Source organism: Saimiri boliviensis, chromosome 9, assembly GCF_048565385.1.
Source record: "Saimiri boliviensis isolate mSaiBol1 chromosome 9, mSaiBol1.pri, whole genome shotgun sequence".
NCBI classification, from domain to species: domain Eukaryota; kingdom Metazoa; phylum Chordata; class Mammalia; order Primates; family Cebidae; genus Saimiri; species Saimiri boliviensis.
Genome location: NC_133457.1, coordinates 94,590,675 through 94,604,848, shown reverse-complemented (window position 1 = coordinate 94,604,848; position 14,174 = coordinate 94,590,675). Strand labels below are relative to the sequence as shown.

At 55.8% G+C, this 14,174-nt stretch overlaps 1 protein-coding gene across 11 annotated transcripts in view; it reads left to right on the top strand.

Annotated features, from left to right (window-relative positions):
* Positions 1-14,133, top strand: part of SNPH (syntaphilin) — a 42,976-nt gene extending 28,843 nt beyond the window's left edge. For 2 of the 11 annotated variants that reach the window (XM_003941028.4, XM_074406347.1), the window contains exons 3-6: positions 1,907-2,003; positions 2,759-2,866; positions 6,342-6,491; positions 9,655-14,133. In XM_003941028.4, the coding sequence (XP_003941077.3) occupies positions 1,954-2,003; positions 2,759-2,866; positions 6,342-6,491; positions 9,655-10,831 (1,485 nt within the window). In that variant the 5' untranslated portion in view covers positions 1,907-1,953 and the 3' untranslated portion in view covers positions 10,832-14,133. Of the gene's footprint in view, positions 1-521; positions 2,004-2,659; positions 2,867-6,341; positions 6,492-9,654 lie in introns of all 11 variants that reach the window. The other 9 variants (XM_010351758.3, XM_010351759.3, XR_746591.3 and 6 more) reach the window with 8 other exon arrangements.
* The last annotated feature ends 41 nt before the right edge of the window (positions 14,134-14,174 follow it).

The window sequence follows — 14,174 nt, the reverse complement described above, 5'->3', positions numbered from 1 at the left end:
CATCCCCAAATCTACCCTTCCCCATGCTTCCTGTTCTAGGGGCCAGCCCTACAGTTCCAGGAGGCCCTGCCTGGGTGACTGGGGCATGATGAGTAGGAAGTATTGCCAAGCTGGGGCAAGCATCTCAGGTGACAGGCATGGTGTCGGCAGGTCCTGCAGCCTAGCACCCGACACCTCCAGGCAAACAATGCTGGCTGTGTCCAGACCCTCTAGGGGAACAGGCCGTGTTCTATGTCCCCGCCAGGAAACAGGCCATCTGAGCAGTGCCTTTGTCCACTCAGGAGGCAGCCCCGCCGCTGGCTGGGATGACCAGGCTCCGGGGAGGCCCTGACGTGGGAAGGGGGTGGTCCCTGGGCCAGAGACTCTGAGGTTTGAGATCCAGCTCCTCAGCATCTGATGTTGACCTGGTTTCAATATTGGCTCTGCTGCATACCTGGGATGTGACTTGGCTAAGTCCCTTCCCTCTTAGTGGCTAGATTCCTCATCTGTAAAAGGGGACTAATCACAGCACTTCCTCATAGGGTTGTTGAGAGGAGTCAATGGCGTGATGTACGTAACGTGGTTGGCATGAGGTCTGGTGTGGAGTGGGGCTCGGTGAATGCTTCCCTCCAGCATGGGGAGAGGTCTGGGCATGACATCCTCAGCCAAGTCTCCTGTAACTCAGGCTGCTGTCCTCTGTCCTGCTGTTAACGTGGAAGAAGGGGACTGAGGTCTCTGGAGCTGGCACAGGACCAGCACATTGGCTGCAAAGAGCCCAGATTACCCCCTCTGCCCCAGACTCCAGTAACTCTGGGCTAATGCTCAGTATAGCCCTCATTCTCAGAACAGCCAAAATCCAGCCCAGCATGGGGCCTCTCCCCTCCTTAAACCCTGGAAAGGCTGCCCTTGGAGCCCAAGTCTCTACCCAGGAAAGAAGCCTATGGACTCGGGGGCAAGAACCAGGGGATGGATTCTACCTACCCACTTAGCAAGAGGCCCAAGGATGTGTCTCTCTAGGCATGAACACTTCTTCCTGGGTCCACCCACTGGGATATCCCCATCGGAGGGCCTCTGCTCCCATCCACCCCAGTGCTCGTCGGCTTTGACTCTGTACCCCTGAATTCCTGGTAGATGCCAAAACCAGCATGCACGTTGCATGGGTGGGTGCGGACGTGTCTGTGCCGCATGGGTGCGGGGGGGGGGGCCTGGCTGCATGGCCTGCGTCATGGGCTGGCTGCCTGAGCACGTTCATGGAGACATGTGTGGCATGTCTGGGAATGGCAGGGACATGGTACCTTCCCGTGTTCGTGTGTATCCATATGTCTTTCTACACATGTGCTGGTATGTTGGTCTGTCTTGTCTCCCTTGTAGACGGGAAGCCCCGAACCACGCGCCAACTGGGAAGGTGATGGTCGGCGAGACCAGCCCATCCTAATTCAGGGTTCCTGGTCCTGCTCCAGGAGTCCTACAGCCTGCAGCCCCTGCCAGAGAGGGAGGACTGAACAGCAAGGGGGGTGTGGGTCTGAGTATCAGGGTCCTGGGGAAGAAGCAGGCCTGGCTCATAGAGTAGAAGACTCGGTGCCAGCAGTCAGGAGGCCCTGCTCCTGAAGCCCCTGTGACCTTGGGCACAGCCTTCCCTCTGTCTGGGGCACATTCACTCATCTGGAGGACACGGGGTTGGACTGATGTTTTTTAGCCACTCCTGAGGCTCTGACAGTTGTGATTTTAAGTTGGGTAGTGGGAACCTGTGCACCAGCCCCATTAAATTCATTGGTGAAGGCAGCCGCAGCCTGCCAGGCCCTCGCTCCTGGGGTGTCCTGCCGAAGGGTGAGAAGAGAAGCCATGCCGGGCAGCGGCCCCAGCGAGAGGATGACATGGCCTGGCCCGGCCCTTTCTGCGGGCCCCCCAACCCGCCCTCTCTCCTCAGCCCCCGGGACACCGCCCATCCCACCCCTTACTCGGACCCGCAGCCTCATGGCCATGTCCTTGCCGGGAAGTAGGCGGACCTCTGCTGGATCCCGCAGGTGAGTCTCCCCCTCACTTAGAGCCCTGGCTTCGGAGGCGGGAGGAAGGTGCCGGGCTCTCTCCACCTGCCGCTGACTTGCAGTGTGTCTTTGAGCAAATCATTTTCCATTTTCCCATCTTTAAAATGGGCTTGCTAACACTTGCCTCCTCCTGGAACTGTTTAATGGCTCAAATGAGATGTGAGTTCCTCCTGGAACTGTTTAATGGCTCACAGTGGATGTGAGAATTATCTGAAGGCTTAAACCACTGGATTCCTACCAGCAGTAGCCTCATCAATACTGTTTGATCTTCACAACTACTGGAGGGAAGTTGTGCAGTCATCCACTCAGGCTCACTTGGTCTCCCTTGATTTTTACCCCCGTGGGTCCCTCCTCCTGTCCCCACCCCCGTCTGCCCCATTTTTCTCTACCTCTGTCTCAGTCTATGCAGGGATCTCCTCCCCTGGGTTTAGGAAACCCCAGAAGTTGAGGACCCTTGATAAGAGCATATGAGGCTCCACCCTTGCCCTGCACCCCTGCCAGCCTCCATTCTTGTCCCTGGGGAGCCAGGAGGACTCGCCTCCTTCTGGTTTTCCATCTTGATTTGCACTGTCTGTTCTGTCACCCCTGTCTGTGCGTCTCTCTTCCTGCTTCTCTCCCCTGCGGTGACCCCAAAGCGGGGGCACTTTGGGCCGCAGCGGCCTGGCAGTGTTCGCCCAGTGTCCGCAGCTGCCCGCCAGCCAGAACGAGCACCTGCCTCTTCTTCCTGCCTCCAGGCGCACCTCTCCACCTGTGAGCGTGCGGGATGCCTACGGCACCTCTTCCCTCAGCAGCAGCAGCAATTCAGGCTCCTACAAGGGCAGCGACAGCAGTCCCACGCCAAGGTAATTGGCTCCTCCTCCCTGGGCCTGGCCCTGCTGGCTGGGAACAGTTGTCCTGGGCAGGGGAGGTCGGGGAGCAGGATGATGTTCTAACCACCCCCGACGGCAGCAAAGTTGCTGGCTGTGTGACCTTGAGCAGGTCACTTCTACTTTCTGAGCCCCAGTTCCTATGTGTAAGATGGATATAATAATATGCAGCTGTACATAAACAAATACAGTGGCTTAAACAAACTAGGGGTGATACTTACAGAACAAGGAGCCGGGGGTCGGCAGCTCCCTGAAGCGTCAGGGACCCCATGTCTTCTCCCCCTTGCTGCACCATCCTTGGAGTACAGCTTTTGTCTTTGTCATCACAGGATGGCTTCTGCACCTCCAGGCATCAGGCCCACCCTCCAGGAAGGAACAGGTGGAAAGGACCAAGCCTTCCTTAGAGGTTGTTTTTTTCTGAGAGGGACAGCTTGCCCCCAAATCCTGCCAGTTCTTGCTGGCCAGAACTGGGTCATGGGAATAACTCTAGCTGCAGGGCAGTTCACGTTTTCCCCAGTTCAGTGCCACCCCAGACAAATGGGGTTTCCGCTAGGAAGAAAGCAAGATGAGTATCGGGAAGCAGCTAGCAGTGTCTACCATCACGCACTTCTCAGGTGAACACTTTGAGAGTGGCAGAGGTGGTATTGGCTTGTGAGGCGAAATGCTACACATGCGGCAGATGCCAAGTTGTGGTCTTGGGTGAGGTGAGCTCAGATTCAAAAAGCAGGATCACGCTGGAGAAGCAGATGTCGGGGAGCAGTGGGTCCTTGAAGACCAGGAAGCAAGAGCTGTCATTGGAGGCCTTGTCCTACTTCCCCAGCACTGAAATACAAGAGGGAGGCTGGGGTGTGTGGGGAATGAGCATGGGCTCTGGACTGGGTCTTTTCCTGTCTTGAGCCTCCATTTCCTTATCTTTAAAGTGGAGCTAATAACTCGAAAGCTTCTGTAACTTGATATCTACACGCTGCCTGTGCATCCTAGTTGGCCGATAACTGATAACGGCTGTTGTTAGGGCTTCTATCTGACTTAAGGCCAGGAGATGCCTGGCCTGTTGCTCCCATGGCTGGAGCCCTTGCTGAGGGCTCAGCAGAGAGGACGTCATTTGTGTGAAGTGACGTCCAAAGCCACCAAAATAGCAGCTAGGAGTTTTCCATCGTGACACACATGATGGGTAACACCCGTGTGCAGGACCCATGCCTCAGCATCCTGGCTATAACAACATCCCAGAGACAGGGGGACGTGGGAGTAAAGCATCAACTTATATTTTGAAAACTATATAATTGGCAACTTTAATATTTTTCCATTAGTAACAGATTTTGTAACACATCTCATAACTGCAGCCCATGGGGGTAATCCCAACCCCAGGACTGAGAATTGCTCCCAGTGAAGGATCTTCTCGCCCACAACAAGGGTTGCTGCCCCTGGGTAAGCAATGGAGCCTCAGTTAGGCCCCCTCTGCAAATAGCCAGGCTTTCCAAAGCAGGAGTAGCTGAGAAACATGCATTATAGATTTTTTTTCTATTTTTAGTTTATACACACACACACATATTTACAAAGATAGAGCTAGTGACTAAAAATGTATAAGTGTTAAATTTTATATTGTGGAAAAAATACTCATGAAAGCAAAATGAAGAAAATATAAAATAGTTACTTCCTCTCTAATCCTCAATCCTCACTAGTTTAGCTAATCTTGGTTCCCCCACTCCTACCACTCCACCCCACCCCACCCCCAGGCATGGGGGAAGGACCTCTCTTTACTCATCACAGATCTGTGCCTCTCTAGACGAAGCTTTTGCAGGGGCAGGAGGATGATGGTAAGACAAGTGTGTGGGGCCTGAGCACGATCTGTGTGGCTTGCTTCTCTTTTGGAAAGAGATTTCTTAGACCAGAGGGGGAACCTCAAGCTCCCAGCCCATGCCACTCCTCCGCCCCTTGCCAAGCAGAAAGCAGACCTGCCTGACTTGGTTTGAGTTAGCCTAGGGGCCATGAGGTGAGTACATAGAAGAAAACCATTTCTCATTCCACCTCTATCGCCACTTTCTCTTTGACAATTTACAACTTACAAGTACATTTTCCTCAGTAAACATTATACAGCTTCCACAGAACTTTCAAAACTCCCTCCAGCTTGGCTGCTTCTGCAAATGGGCCTCACCAAGGCCTGTCTTTTCTAGGCTCATAAAGGGGCATTGCCCCTCCCTAGACCTGGCAGTTACCCTCCCCTCAAGGAGCAGAGTTGGATGGCAACAAGGCCTGAGTCTCTAGTTGTGTGAGAACATGCCCAGATTTTAAGCCAAGATCCAAGGTTTCTTTATGAGAAGAACAACCAGCAGCCGGGACACTGAGCGTACAGCTGGCTGGGCCACAGTCTTTTGTGGAATTGGGGCATTCCCCTTCCCTCTGAAAGCCTGGCCTGCCCTCCTCCACTGGCACCTGACTGCCCTGAGTGGAAATTCTTTCTCCTTTGCCCTGGTAGGGCACCATGTCAGTGCCGTCCTGTGCTGGGAGCAGCTCACGTCCAGCCTGCTGCCACCCCAGAGTACTGCAGTGGGCAGGTCCCTGCCCAGAGCCAGCAGGTGTTGACATGTGTGCTCTCATGTGCCCCCAGAGGTGAAATTGTGAACATGGACCTGGGCTGGTGCCCTAGTACGGGCAAGTGCCCTCGAGGCACAAGTGTGTATCTGCACATGCAGGCACAAATGGACTGGGAATTGACATCCTCACATGTGCGCTCCAAGGAAGCGTGCGTGAATATAGCGTGCACCCACATGCACACGGTGCGGGTGAGGAGTGAGAGTACTGGGGCGTGGATGGAGAGAGCTGTGTCTGTGTGTGTCTTCCCTCCCTGTCCCCCGGCTGTGAGGGGTCTGTGCTCTGGAGAGGAGAGCTTCTGCCTCCACCAGGGAGATATTTTCCTCCTCTGTGGAAATGAGTCCTTGTCTGCCATGCAGACCCAGAATCTGCCACTTAAACATGGGTCTCCAGCCTTCAAACTCATTCTCTGGGTCGGAAGACTAGGTACCTGGGTTCTGGGGTGCACCACTGGGACCATCTGAGGGGGTTTGGGCAAAAGCTAACTTCTCTGTGGCCAGCGACCCCTCTAAAAGGTGAAGACAGTCCCTACCTCCATGGCTGCTGTAAGGATTGACAGCATTGGTCAAGCACTTGGCCTGGTTCCAGGCTTACATGTGTGCTCTGGGATATATCTCCCCATCCAGCCCTAACTAGAGGAGCCCTGTAGCCCACATCCTGACACTGGTCTTTACTCAGAAGAGCTCTACTAAAATCCACCTTCCAGAAGGCTGAGGGTTTTCCTGTCTTGTGTGGGAGGCCTGGCTTGGACCCATCTGGTGGCCAGGGATGGTGAGGCTGGAGTCCCCTTGCTCCCCAGAGGTAAAGCACCTGTGCCTTGCCTGACCTCTTCGTCTCTCCCTGATGATGGGCACCCTTGCAGGCGTTCCATGAAATACACACTGTGCAGTGACAACCATGGCATCAAGCCCCCGACCCCGGAGCAGTACCTGACCCCACTACAACAGAAGGAGGTGTGCATCCGGCATCTGAAAGCCCGGCTGAAGGACACGCAGGACCGGCTCCAGGACCGGTGAGCAGGTGGCCATGAGCAGCCCTGGGGGCACCCCACCAGCTCCACACTCAGAGGAACCAGGGCCCTGGGGCATCTCTGGGAGGAAGGAGTGGCCGGGGGTCTCCTAGCATCCATCTGCTCTCTTCTTCCCAGCAAAGCCTCGTTTGAGCCCCTCTGCAGACCCTCACCGCAACCCCTCATGACCGCCAGCAGCTACTCACCTTGACTGCTCCACGAGGCTGCTGGGGGCCAGGCGGGAGTGGTTTCCCATGAGCGTCTGTCCCGTGGGGCCTCCCGCCTGTGCAGTCCTCTCCCAGCTTCAGCCTGACAGCCTCTCTGGCTGCTTCTTTTTCCCTGGCTCCCGTCTTCCAGGGCTTCTTTCTGACTTACCTGTCTTTTTGGGGGGAGAAACAACTCTGTATCCTTCCTTACTTCCTGCTGAGTGAGTCGCTGGAGGGCTTGTGGCTGACCTTGACTTCAGGCCCCAGAAGCCTTTCTCCTCATCTGCTTCCTGCTGTGGAGGATGATCGTGAGAAACCTTTGCTGAGCTCCTCCCCAGCCCAGGTGTCTCCCTGGAGCCCCCACAGGCCCATCTGAGCTCATTCTCAGGTGCTTAATCCCAACCCTCCCAGGTTCTACCCTCCAGCCTGATGGCCTCATCTTCGTGATGGACACTTCAGGGCATAGCTCTCCCATTGTCTTAACTATCCTTCTCTGGACTGTGTCTGTGCAAATGTGCAGCCTATTATGAGTTGGACAAGGTGCTGTGTGGGGCTGGAGCTCCGAGCAGGCACCATGATTGCTCCTTTTTTCCTTTTTTTGGTAAATACAGCAGTTTTATTGCAGTGTGATTTACATACCATACAATTCACCTATCTAAAGTATACAATTAGGTGATTGTTAGTATAGTCACAGAATTTTGCAACCATGACCACTAGCTAATTTCATAAATATTTCTATCATTGAAAAAAGAAACCCCATTACCATTAGCAATCACTCCCAATTTCTCTCAACCACCCTAGTCCCTGGCAACCACTAACTTTTCTGTCTCTATGGATTTGCCTGTTCTGGACATTTCAGGTAAATGGGATCACATGGTATGCATGACTACATGGTTCTTGATGACAGCTCTGCCAAGCAGCTACCTGAGTTTGGATCTGTTGTGGTTTTAAAATGCATTCAGTGAGCTTCACTGTCTGCAGAGCTAGGATTTCTATTTTTATTTTCCCTTATCTTCCCAATGATGGCCAGAATCTGCATGCCTTTTGCACTAATGCCTCAGGGAGCAGATGGCCCATCTTCCAGCTTTTTTTCTGGGGCCAGCCCCATGGCTTAGAGCAGACCATCTGCCCTGTATGGTTTGGGCAGGATGCCCTGGCATGGGGGTGCCTACGCCTTCACTCCCTGGGCACTGTCTGCCCATTACTCCCACAGGAACCTATGGCAGGTCTTTACATGACATACTGTTACTATCCCCACACTCTCTACATATCGAGTTTCATGCCTGTGCTTCCCACAGTGGCCCACCTTCTGTTCCTCAAAGACACCACATGCTTATGCACCTCTGTGCTTTCATATCTGTGTCCCCACTACCTGAGATGCCCTGCCCCCCATCTCGCTTCCTAGGCAAACACCCTTCAAGACCCCGTTCAAATGGGATGCCACTGAGACATGGACAGGGCTCAAAGCCATGGCTCCCTGGGGTTTGAGCCCCAAGGAGAGAGAGGCAGGGGCTGGCTGAGCAGATCATGCCCAGTTCCTTCTTCCAAACTTACACTCTCTCTCAGGGAGAGGTGTGAGTGAGGAGCAGGGTGAGGCCAGGAGGGTTACCTAGAGCGAGCCCCCCACCTGGAGGCAGGAGGAGTGAAGACCAAGTATCTCCCACCCCCCAGTACCTGTTGCCTTGTCTGTTCTTGGCACTCTAAGGAGCTCCAGCTGTGTCCTGTTGGATGGTGAGGCCCCTTCTAGGCGATACCATTGCTGACCTCTGTGGCTGCTGCACCCGCTGAGCCCCTAGTCCCTCCAGCATATTGAGGAATGAGATTCCTGGGCCCATTTCCTGTAGGAAATTTCTGATCTGGCTTTGAAAAGTATATGGTGCTTGATCTGAGACAGTCACTCTGCTGGGCTGATAAACCCCAGAGTGGCAGCCATGGCATTCGTAGATTCTATTGATGGGAATGTAGGGTTGAGACTGAGGGGGCTGCCACTAGGGAGCGGATGAGAATGCCTGGAACAGGGTTTGATGTCTCCTGCATGATTTTCCTCCTTCCTCAATAGTGTTAATCAGTCGCTGTTTCATCTTGCTCTGGTTTTACCTCTAGACCTGATGGGATGTTTTTCTAACTTACCTCCCTCACCTGCACCCTTGCATTCGTCTGTGACTCGGGAATTTGAAAAGCCTGAGCATTTCTGGACAAGAGTCAGCCGACTCTCTTGTTCACCTGGCTGCTTGCCGGCTCTCAGGAGTAACTCTGTGCCTTTCTCCTTGATCTTTTCAGCCTTTCCTCTTTAAGATACAAAGATACAAGGATATACAAAGAAGCAGCTTCTAGCATGGATAGAAGAGAGCCACCCTGTTCTCATCACTCTCCCGGCTCCACCCACCACTTTTCATCTCTCTGCCTGAGGGACGATGTAAAGTCATCAGCCTCCCCCAGCATTGAAGGCTGTCATTTCTCTCCCCAGGGGTCTCTGGCCAAATACTCCACCATTTAAATCTTCTGCTTTAGTAGGAGGGGACCTCACTTTCTATAGAGCCGAGATTTTCTGCCTAGTTTTTGTTGTTTTACATTAAGATTTTATTAGGTTTTTTATAGCAGCAGGTATAAAACTTGCAAGGATCTTTGTTGTCTAGTCTCTTATCTAGATGATGGATTTGAATGTTGAGAGTAGTCTGCGTTTTGGGGACTGGTGCGGTGGGAATGGTAGTGATGTCTCCTGAACTTTCTTCTCTCACCAGGTGTAGATCTCCTGTCTTCTCCCCTCAGCCCCTCTCCCCAGCCACTCTCACTCCCCCCATAATAAAAAGGCATTGAATTTGTCCTTCTGTTTTGGGCTCTGAGCCACAGCAGCACAGGGCCCTTTATCCTTGGTGACATTGTCCTCTCCCTGCCTCTCCTTGGCGGTGACAGAGCAGGCAGGCAGGCAGTGAGCATGTGTGTGTCTCCTCGGCTCACAGGGACACAGAGATCGATGACCTGAAGACGCAGCTGTCACGCATGCAGGAGGACTGGATTGAGGAGGAGTGCCACCGCGTGGAGGCCCAGCTGGCCCTGAAGGAGGCCCGCAAGGAGATCAAGCAGCTCAAGCAGGTCATCGACACTGTCAAGAACAACCTGATTGACAAGGACAAGGGGTTGCAGAAGTACTTCGTGGACATCAACATCCAGAACAAGAAGCTGGAGACACTGCTGCACAGCATGGAGGTGGCCCAGAACGGCACGGCCAAGGAGGATGGCACAGGGGAGTCGGCCGGTGGGTCCCCCGCCCGCTCGCTCACCCGCAGCTCCACCTACACCAAGCTGAGTGACCCGGCCGTCTGTGGTGACCACCAGCCTGGCGATCCCTCCAGTGGCTCTGCTGAGGATGGGGCTGACAGCGGCTTTGCGGCAGCCGATGACACGCTGAGCCGGACGGATGTGCTGGAAGCCAGCAGCCTGCTGTCATCGGGGGTGGACTGTGGCATGGAGGAGACCTCGCTGCACAGCTCCTTCGGCCTGGGCCCCCGCTTCCCCGCCAGCAACACCTATGAGAAGCTGCTGTGTGGCATGGAGGCTGGTGTGCAGGCCAGCTGCATGCAGGAGCGTGCCATCCAGACAGACTTCGTGCAGTACCAGCCTGACCTCGACACCATCCTGGAGAAGGTGACCCAGGCCCAGGTCTGTGGGACAGTCCCTGAGTCAGGGGACAGGTGCCCAGAGCTAGACACCCCCCCTCCGGGACCCAGAGACCCCAATTCAGCAGTGGTGGTGACAGTGAGTGATGAGCCAGAGGCCGTAGAGCCCATCACCCGTGGACCCACCCCACAGCAGCCTGGTGCCAACCCCAACCCTGGCCAGTCGGTGACCGTGGTGTGCCCCGTGGAGGAGGAGGAGGAGGCTGCCACGGCTGAAAAGGAGCCCAAGAGCTACTGGAGCCGCCATTACATCGTGGATCTGCTGGCCGTGGTGGTACCAGCCGTGCCCACGGTGGCCTGGCTTTGCCGCTCCCAGCGACGCCAGGGCCAGCCCATCTACAACATCAGCTCCCTGCTTCGGGGCTGCTGCACTGTGGCCTTGCACTCCATCCGCAGGATCAGCTGCCGCTCCCTGAGCCAGCCAGGCCCCAGCCCAGCGGGCGGCGGCTCCCAGCTCTGAGGAGGCCTATTCGGGCAGCGGCGCCTGCGGCCTGACCACTGATTGTAGGGATGCCGTTCCCCCTCCCTTCTCCCATGGGCATCATCTTATTTATTTAGTTTTGGGTGTGGAACTGTTTCTTTTTTTCAGGATGTTAAAACAGTATCGTGGCAGGAGTAGGGGTTGGAGAAAGGCATCCCAAAGCTTCGATGGAGAGCAGGGAAGGGAGACCAAAGGCAGGAGGCACACCGGCTGGACACATCGCAGAGAGGGAGGAGGCGAGGGCCCCCCCCCGGTCCTGGCCCCTCTGTCCCCCTGGCCCTTTGGACAGGGCCAGCCCAGCTCAGGAAGTCTCTGGCTGTCTTTATCCAGAGAAGCCGGGCTTGAGTTGCTCATCAGGCCCCCGCCCTGCACCGTCCTGTTCAGTGCCCTGTTCACTCCATGCCTGCTCTTCCAAGCCACCTTGCCCTCAGCCCCGCCTCAGGGGCCAGCATCCTCTCCTCAAATGGAGGCAGCCACGGCCTAAACTAGATCGCTAACCCAGGGCTCAGAGCAGGGGCCGAAACCACTGGGCCGGGCCAGCGTTCCAGCCTCCCCAGACTCCTCCCCACCTTGGGACTCAGGAGCTCAGTCAAGGCCACAGGCTGGAGGAGAGACGGGCTGGGCGCAAGGTGGCAGAGGGCAGTGTGGGTTCTGTGTGTGTCCGTTCATCCCAGGCCTTCCCGTCATCTCTCTCCTCTTGGCACCTCTGGGTGTGTCAGTCATTATTCCTGTGAGGCAGCTGAGCCCGGCAAGCTCAGTGCTGGGGTAGGAGTGCCTGCCTGAGCCCCAGCTCCCAGCTGGAGAATCCACCAGCACAAGAAGAGGAGGCAAGCCCCTGCCAGGAGGGCTCCCCTAGCCTTTCAAGGTGAGGCCATCTCATCTGCAGGCTGGGAGGCGGGGCTGGACTCAGGAATCCACAGTTTACTGAATAAGCCAGAGGCCGTAACTGCCTCCTGGAACTTGCCCCAAGTTTCTCTGGGGCCTTCAGGCCCAACTTCTGCTTTGCACTATGTTCACTTTGGGGCTGGTTCTCAGCCATGCAAGGGTCTCCCGTGAGGTGGCTGCTTGCTTTCTGAGATGAGGGTTCCTAAACCTTAAACTATCTGCCTCTGGAGAAGGGTGGGGGATTCTGGCAGGATGAATTGCAGGACGGCTTACTGAAGCCACGATGTTCGTCCAGGCCAAAGCAGGATGTCCTGGGATGGGTTTCCCAGGCATGTGTGTGGAAGAGCAGGCAGGCATCCTGCAGCCTCCCTGCTCCCAGCCCAAGGCCAGTTGGCCTGGGAAGGTTCACTGCCCCCTGCCCCTTTCCTGGGACCATACTGAGTCCCCCAGCCAAGCTGCTGACATTCTTATTACCATTACTATTTTACCAAGTAAACTCACTCCTCTTCCCCCACAGGGTTCAACCCCATCTGGTCGTCCCACCCACTCTTCAGAGGCGAGGCTCCACGTCTAGGGGGTTGGAGGGACTCTGTGTCTTCCTCGCCCCTCCGGCCTCAGGGCCACTCTGGTTCTCTGCCAAGGTTGCTTGCCCTCACCCCAATGCTCCAACAGCCATTGCCTGACTCCTGGGCTCTGCCCTTCTGCTTGGTGCCCTCCATGTGAGGTGGGGCACCTGCATGCACTGGGAATGGGCAGCTGGCCCAGCCCTTGGGGCATGAGCCCCCTCTGCCACACGCTTTGTGCCTCCAAAGCTCCCCCCGCCTCGGTCAGGGCCTCAGACCAGCCATCCTTTGTGGAATATGCCCCAACCCAGCCAAACCAAACCTAAATGACTGGGGCCTGGCTGGGGCTGCCCCTGCAGGACACTGTGGCCATGCCACGGAGGGGGCAGTGGACAAAACCAATCCAAAGCCAAGCCGGGACTGGCTACGGACCCAGCCTCCTGTGCCGTGCACTCATGGAGCCTCGTAGTCTCCTTAGACGTAGCCCAAGCTTTGCCGAGAAAAGAAATGTATGAACTATATTTGACAACATAAAGTCTCTATATTTTTCATCACTGGAATTTAGTCAAGCTTCAAGCCCCTCTGCTCCTGTCTGTGTCTTGTGTCTGTGGCCTTCCTATTGTGTCTTGTGTTTTGGCGGATGTGACAGGGCTGGGGCCACAGTCTATTCTGTCCCTGCTGCTAGAGAAGCCACCTGTGGAGGAGTGGGCTGTGGCTGGGCCCGAGGTGGAGGTAGCCGGAGGAGCCACCTGCGGAGGAGGTGAGTGTAGCCGGCTGCAGCCCTCTACTCCTGCTCTGGCCTGAGACCACTGTGTGGGGCACACAGGCTCTGGCCCACAGTGTTGAGGGTCCTCTCTTTCGGGGGTTCTCCTGGGGCCTTTGATGGGCTTTTCTTCTTGTCAGTGGAGGAAGCAGCTCCCCACTCAGCCCTGGGACAGGCCCTGGGACCGTGACGGCAGGTGGCCCTGGCCCAGCTCTGGAGTGCGTGTATGTGTGCTCAGTATCTGCATCGATGCAAAGGTGCAGGCTGCCCCTGCGGCTCCCGGTGCTGGCGGTGTGGCAGCTACGGCTTGGGCGGGCGCCGCGCCCTGAGGAGGCAGGGTGCAGATGGAGCTGGGAGGGCAAAGCTGGGGCAGGGGCCTCCCCCGAGAGAGCTCACCCTCCGCAGCAGCCCTTTTCCTTCCCGCCTAATACCTCCTCCCATTGGGCTGCAACTTTTTTCCTCCTGCCCTCAGCTTCTGAAGCAGAAATCTTTGGGGCCTCCCCTTTCCCCAGTGTCTGGCCAGAGCTGATGAGGTCCTGAGGAACAGCATCCCCAGGAACCACCTTCTGGAACCTAGCGGCCAGAGGTGGCTTCTGCTGAGTTCTAGGGCTCGGGCCAGAGTGGCCCCACTGCCCAGCCAGTCCAGGCTCAGGCAGGCATTGGAAGCTGGGGCCCGGGCTCTGCACAGAGAGCTGGGCTTGAGTGGAGCGTATGTAGATTTCTCCCAAGGGGATCACTTAGTTTCTCACTGACACACCCTTCCCAATTGCCACTAGCACAGGGGTATCTTACAGCACTTTGGGGAGGGGTGGGACAAACTTCAAGGTTCTGGGGCCAAGGCCTACCCAAGGGCCTCTGCCCAGAGAACTCACAACCCCCTCTCTGACCTAGGGGACAACGCAAATGGGTCACAGTGCACTCCCATATTAGGCCATCCCCTTGACAAAGAATTCAGGGGATCCGGGAAGCGGGGAGGTGGGGAGGGATCCTGACTCTTGTCTCCTTTGTCCTTTTGTTCAGACAGAGTTGTACCTGCGGCAGACAACTCTGAATTAAAGCATGAACATACAGCAAGCCCCTCAGCCTGTTTTCTTTATACTGTGTGGTTTCT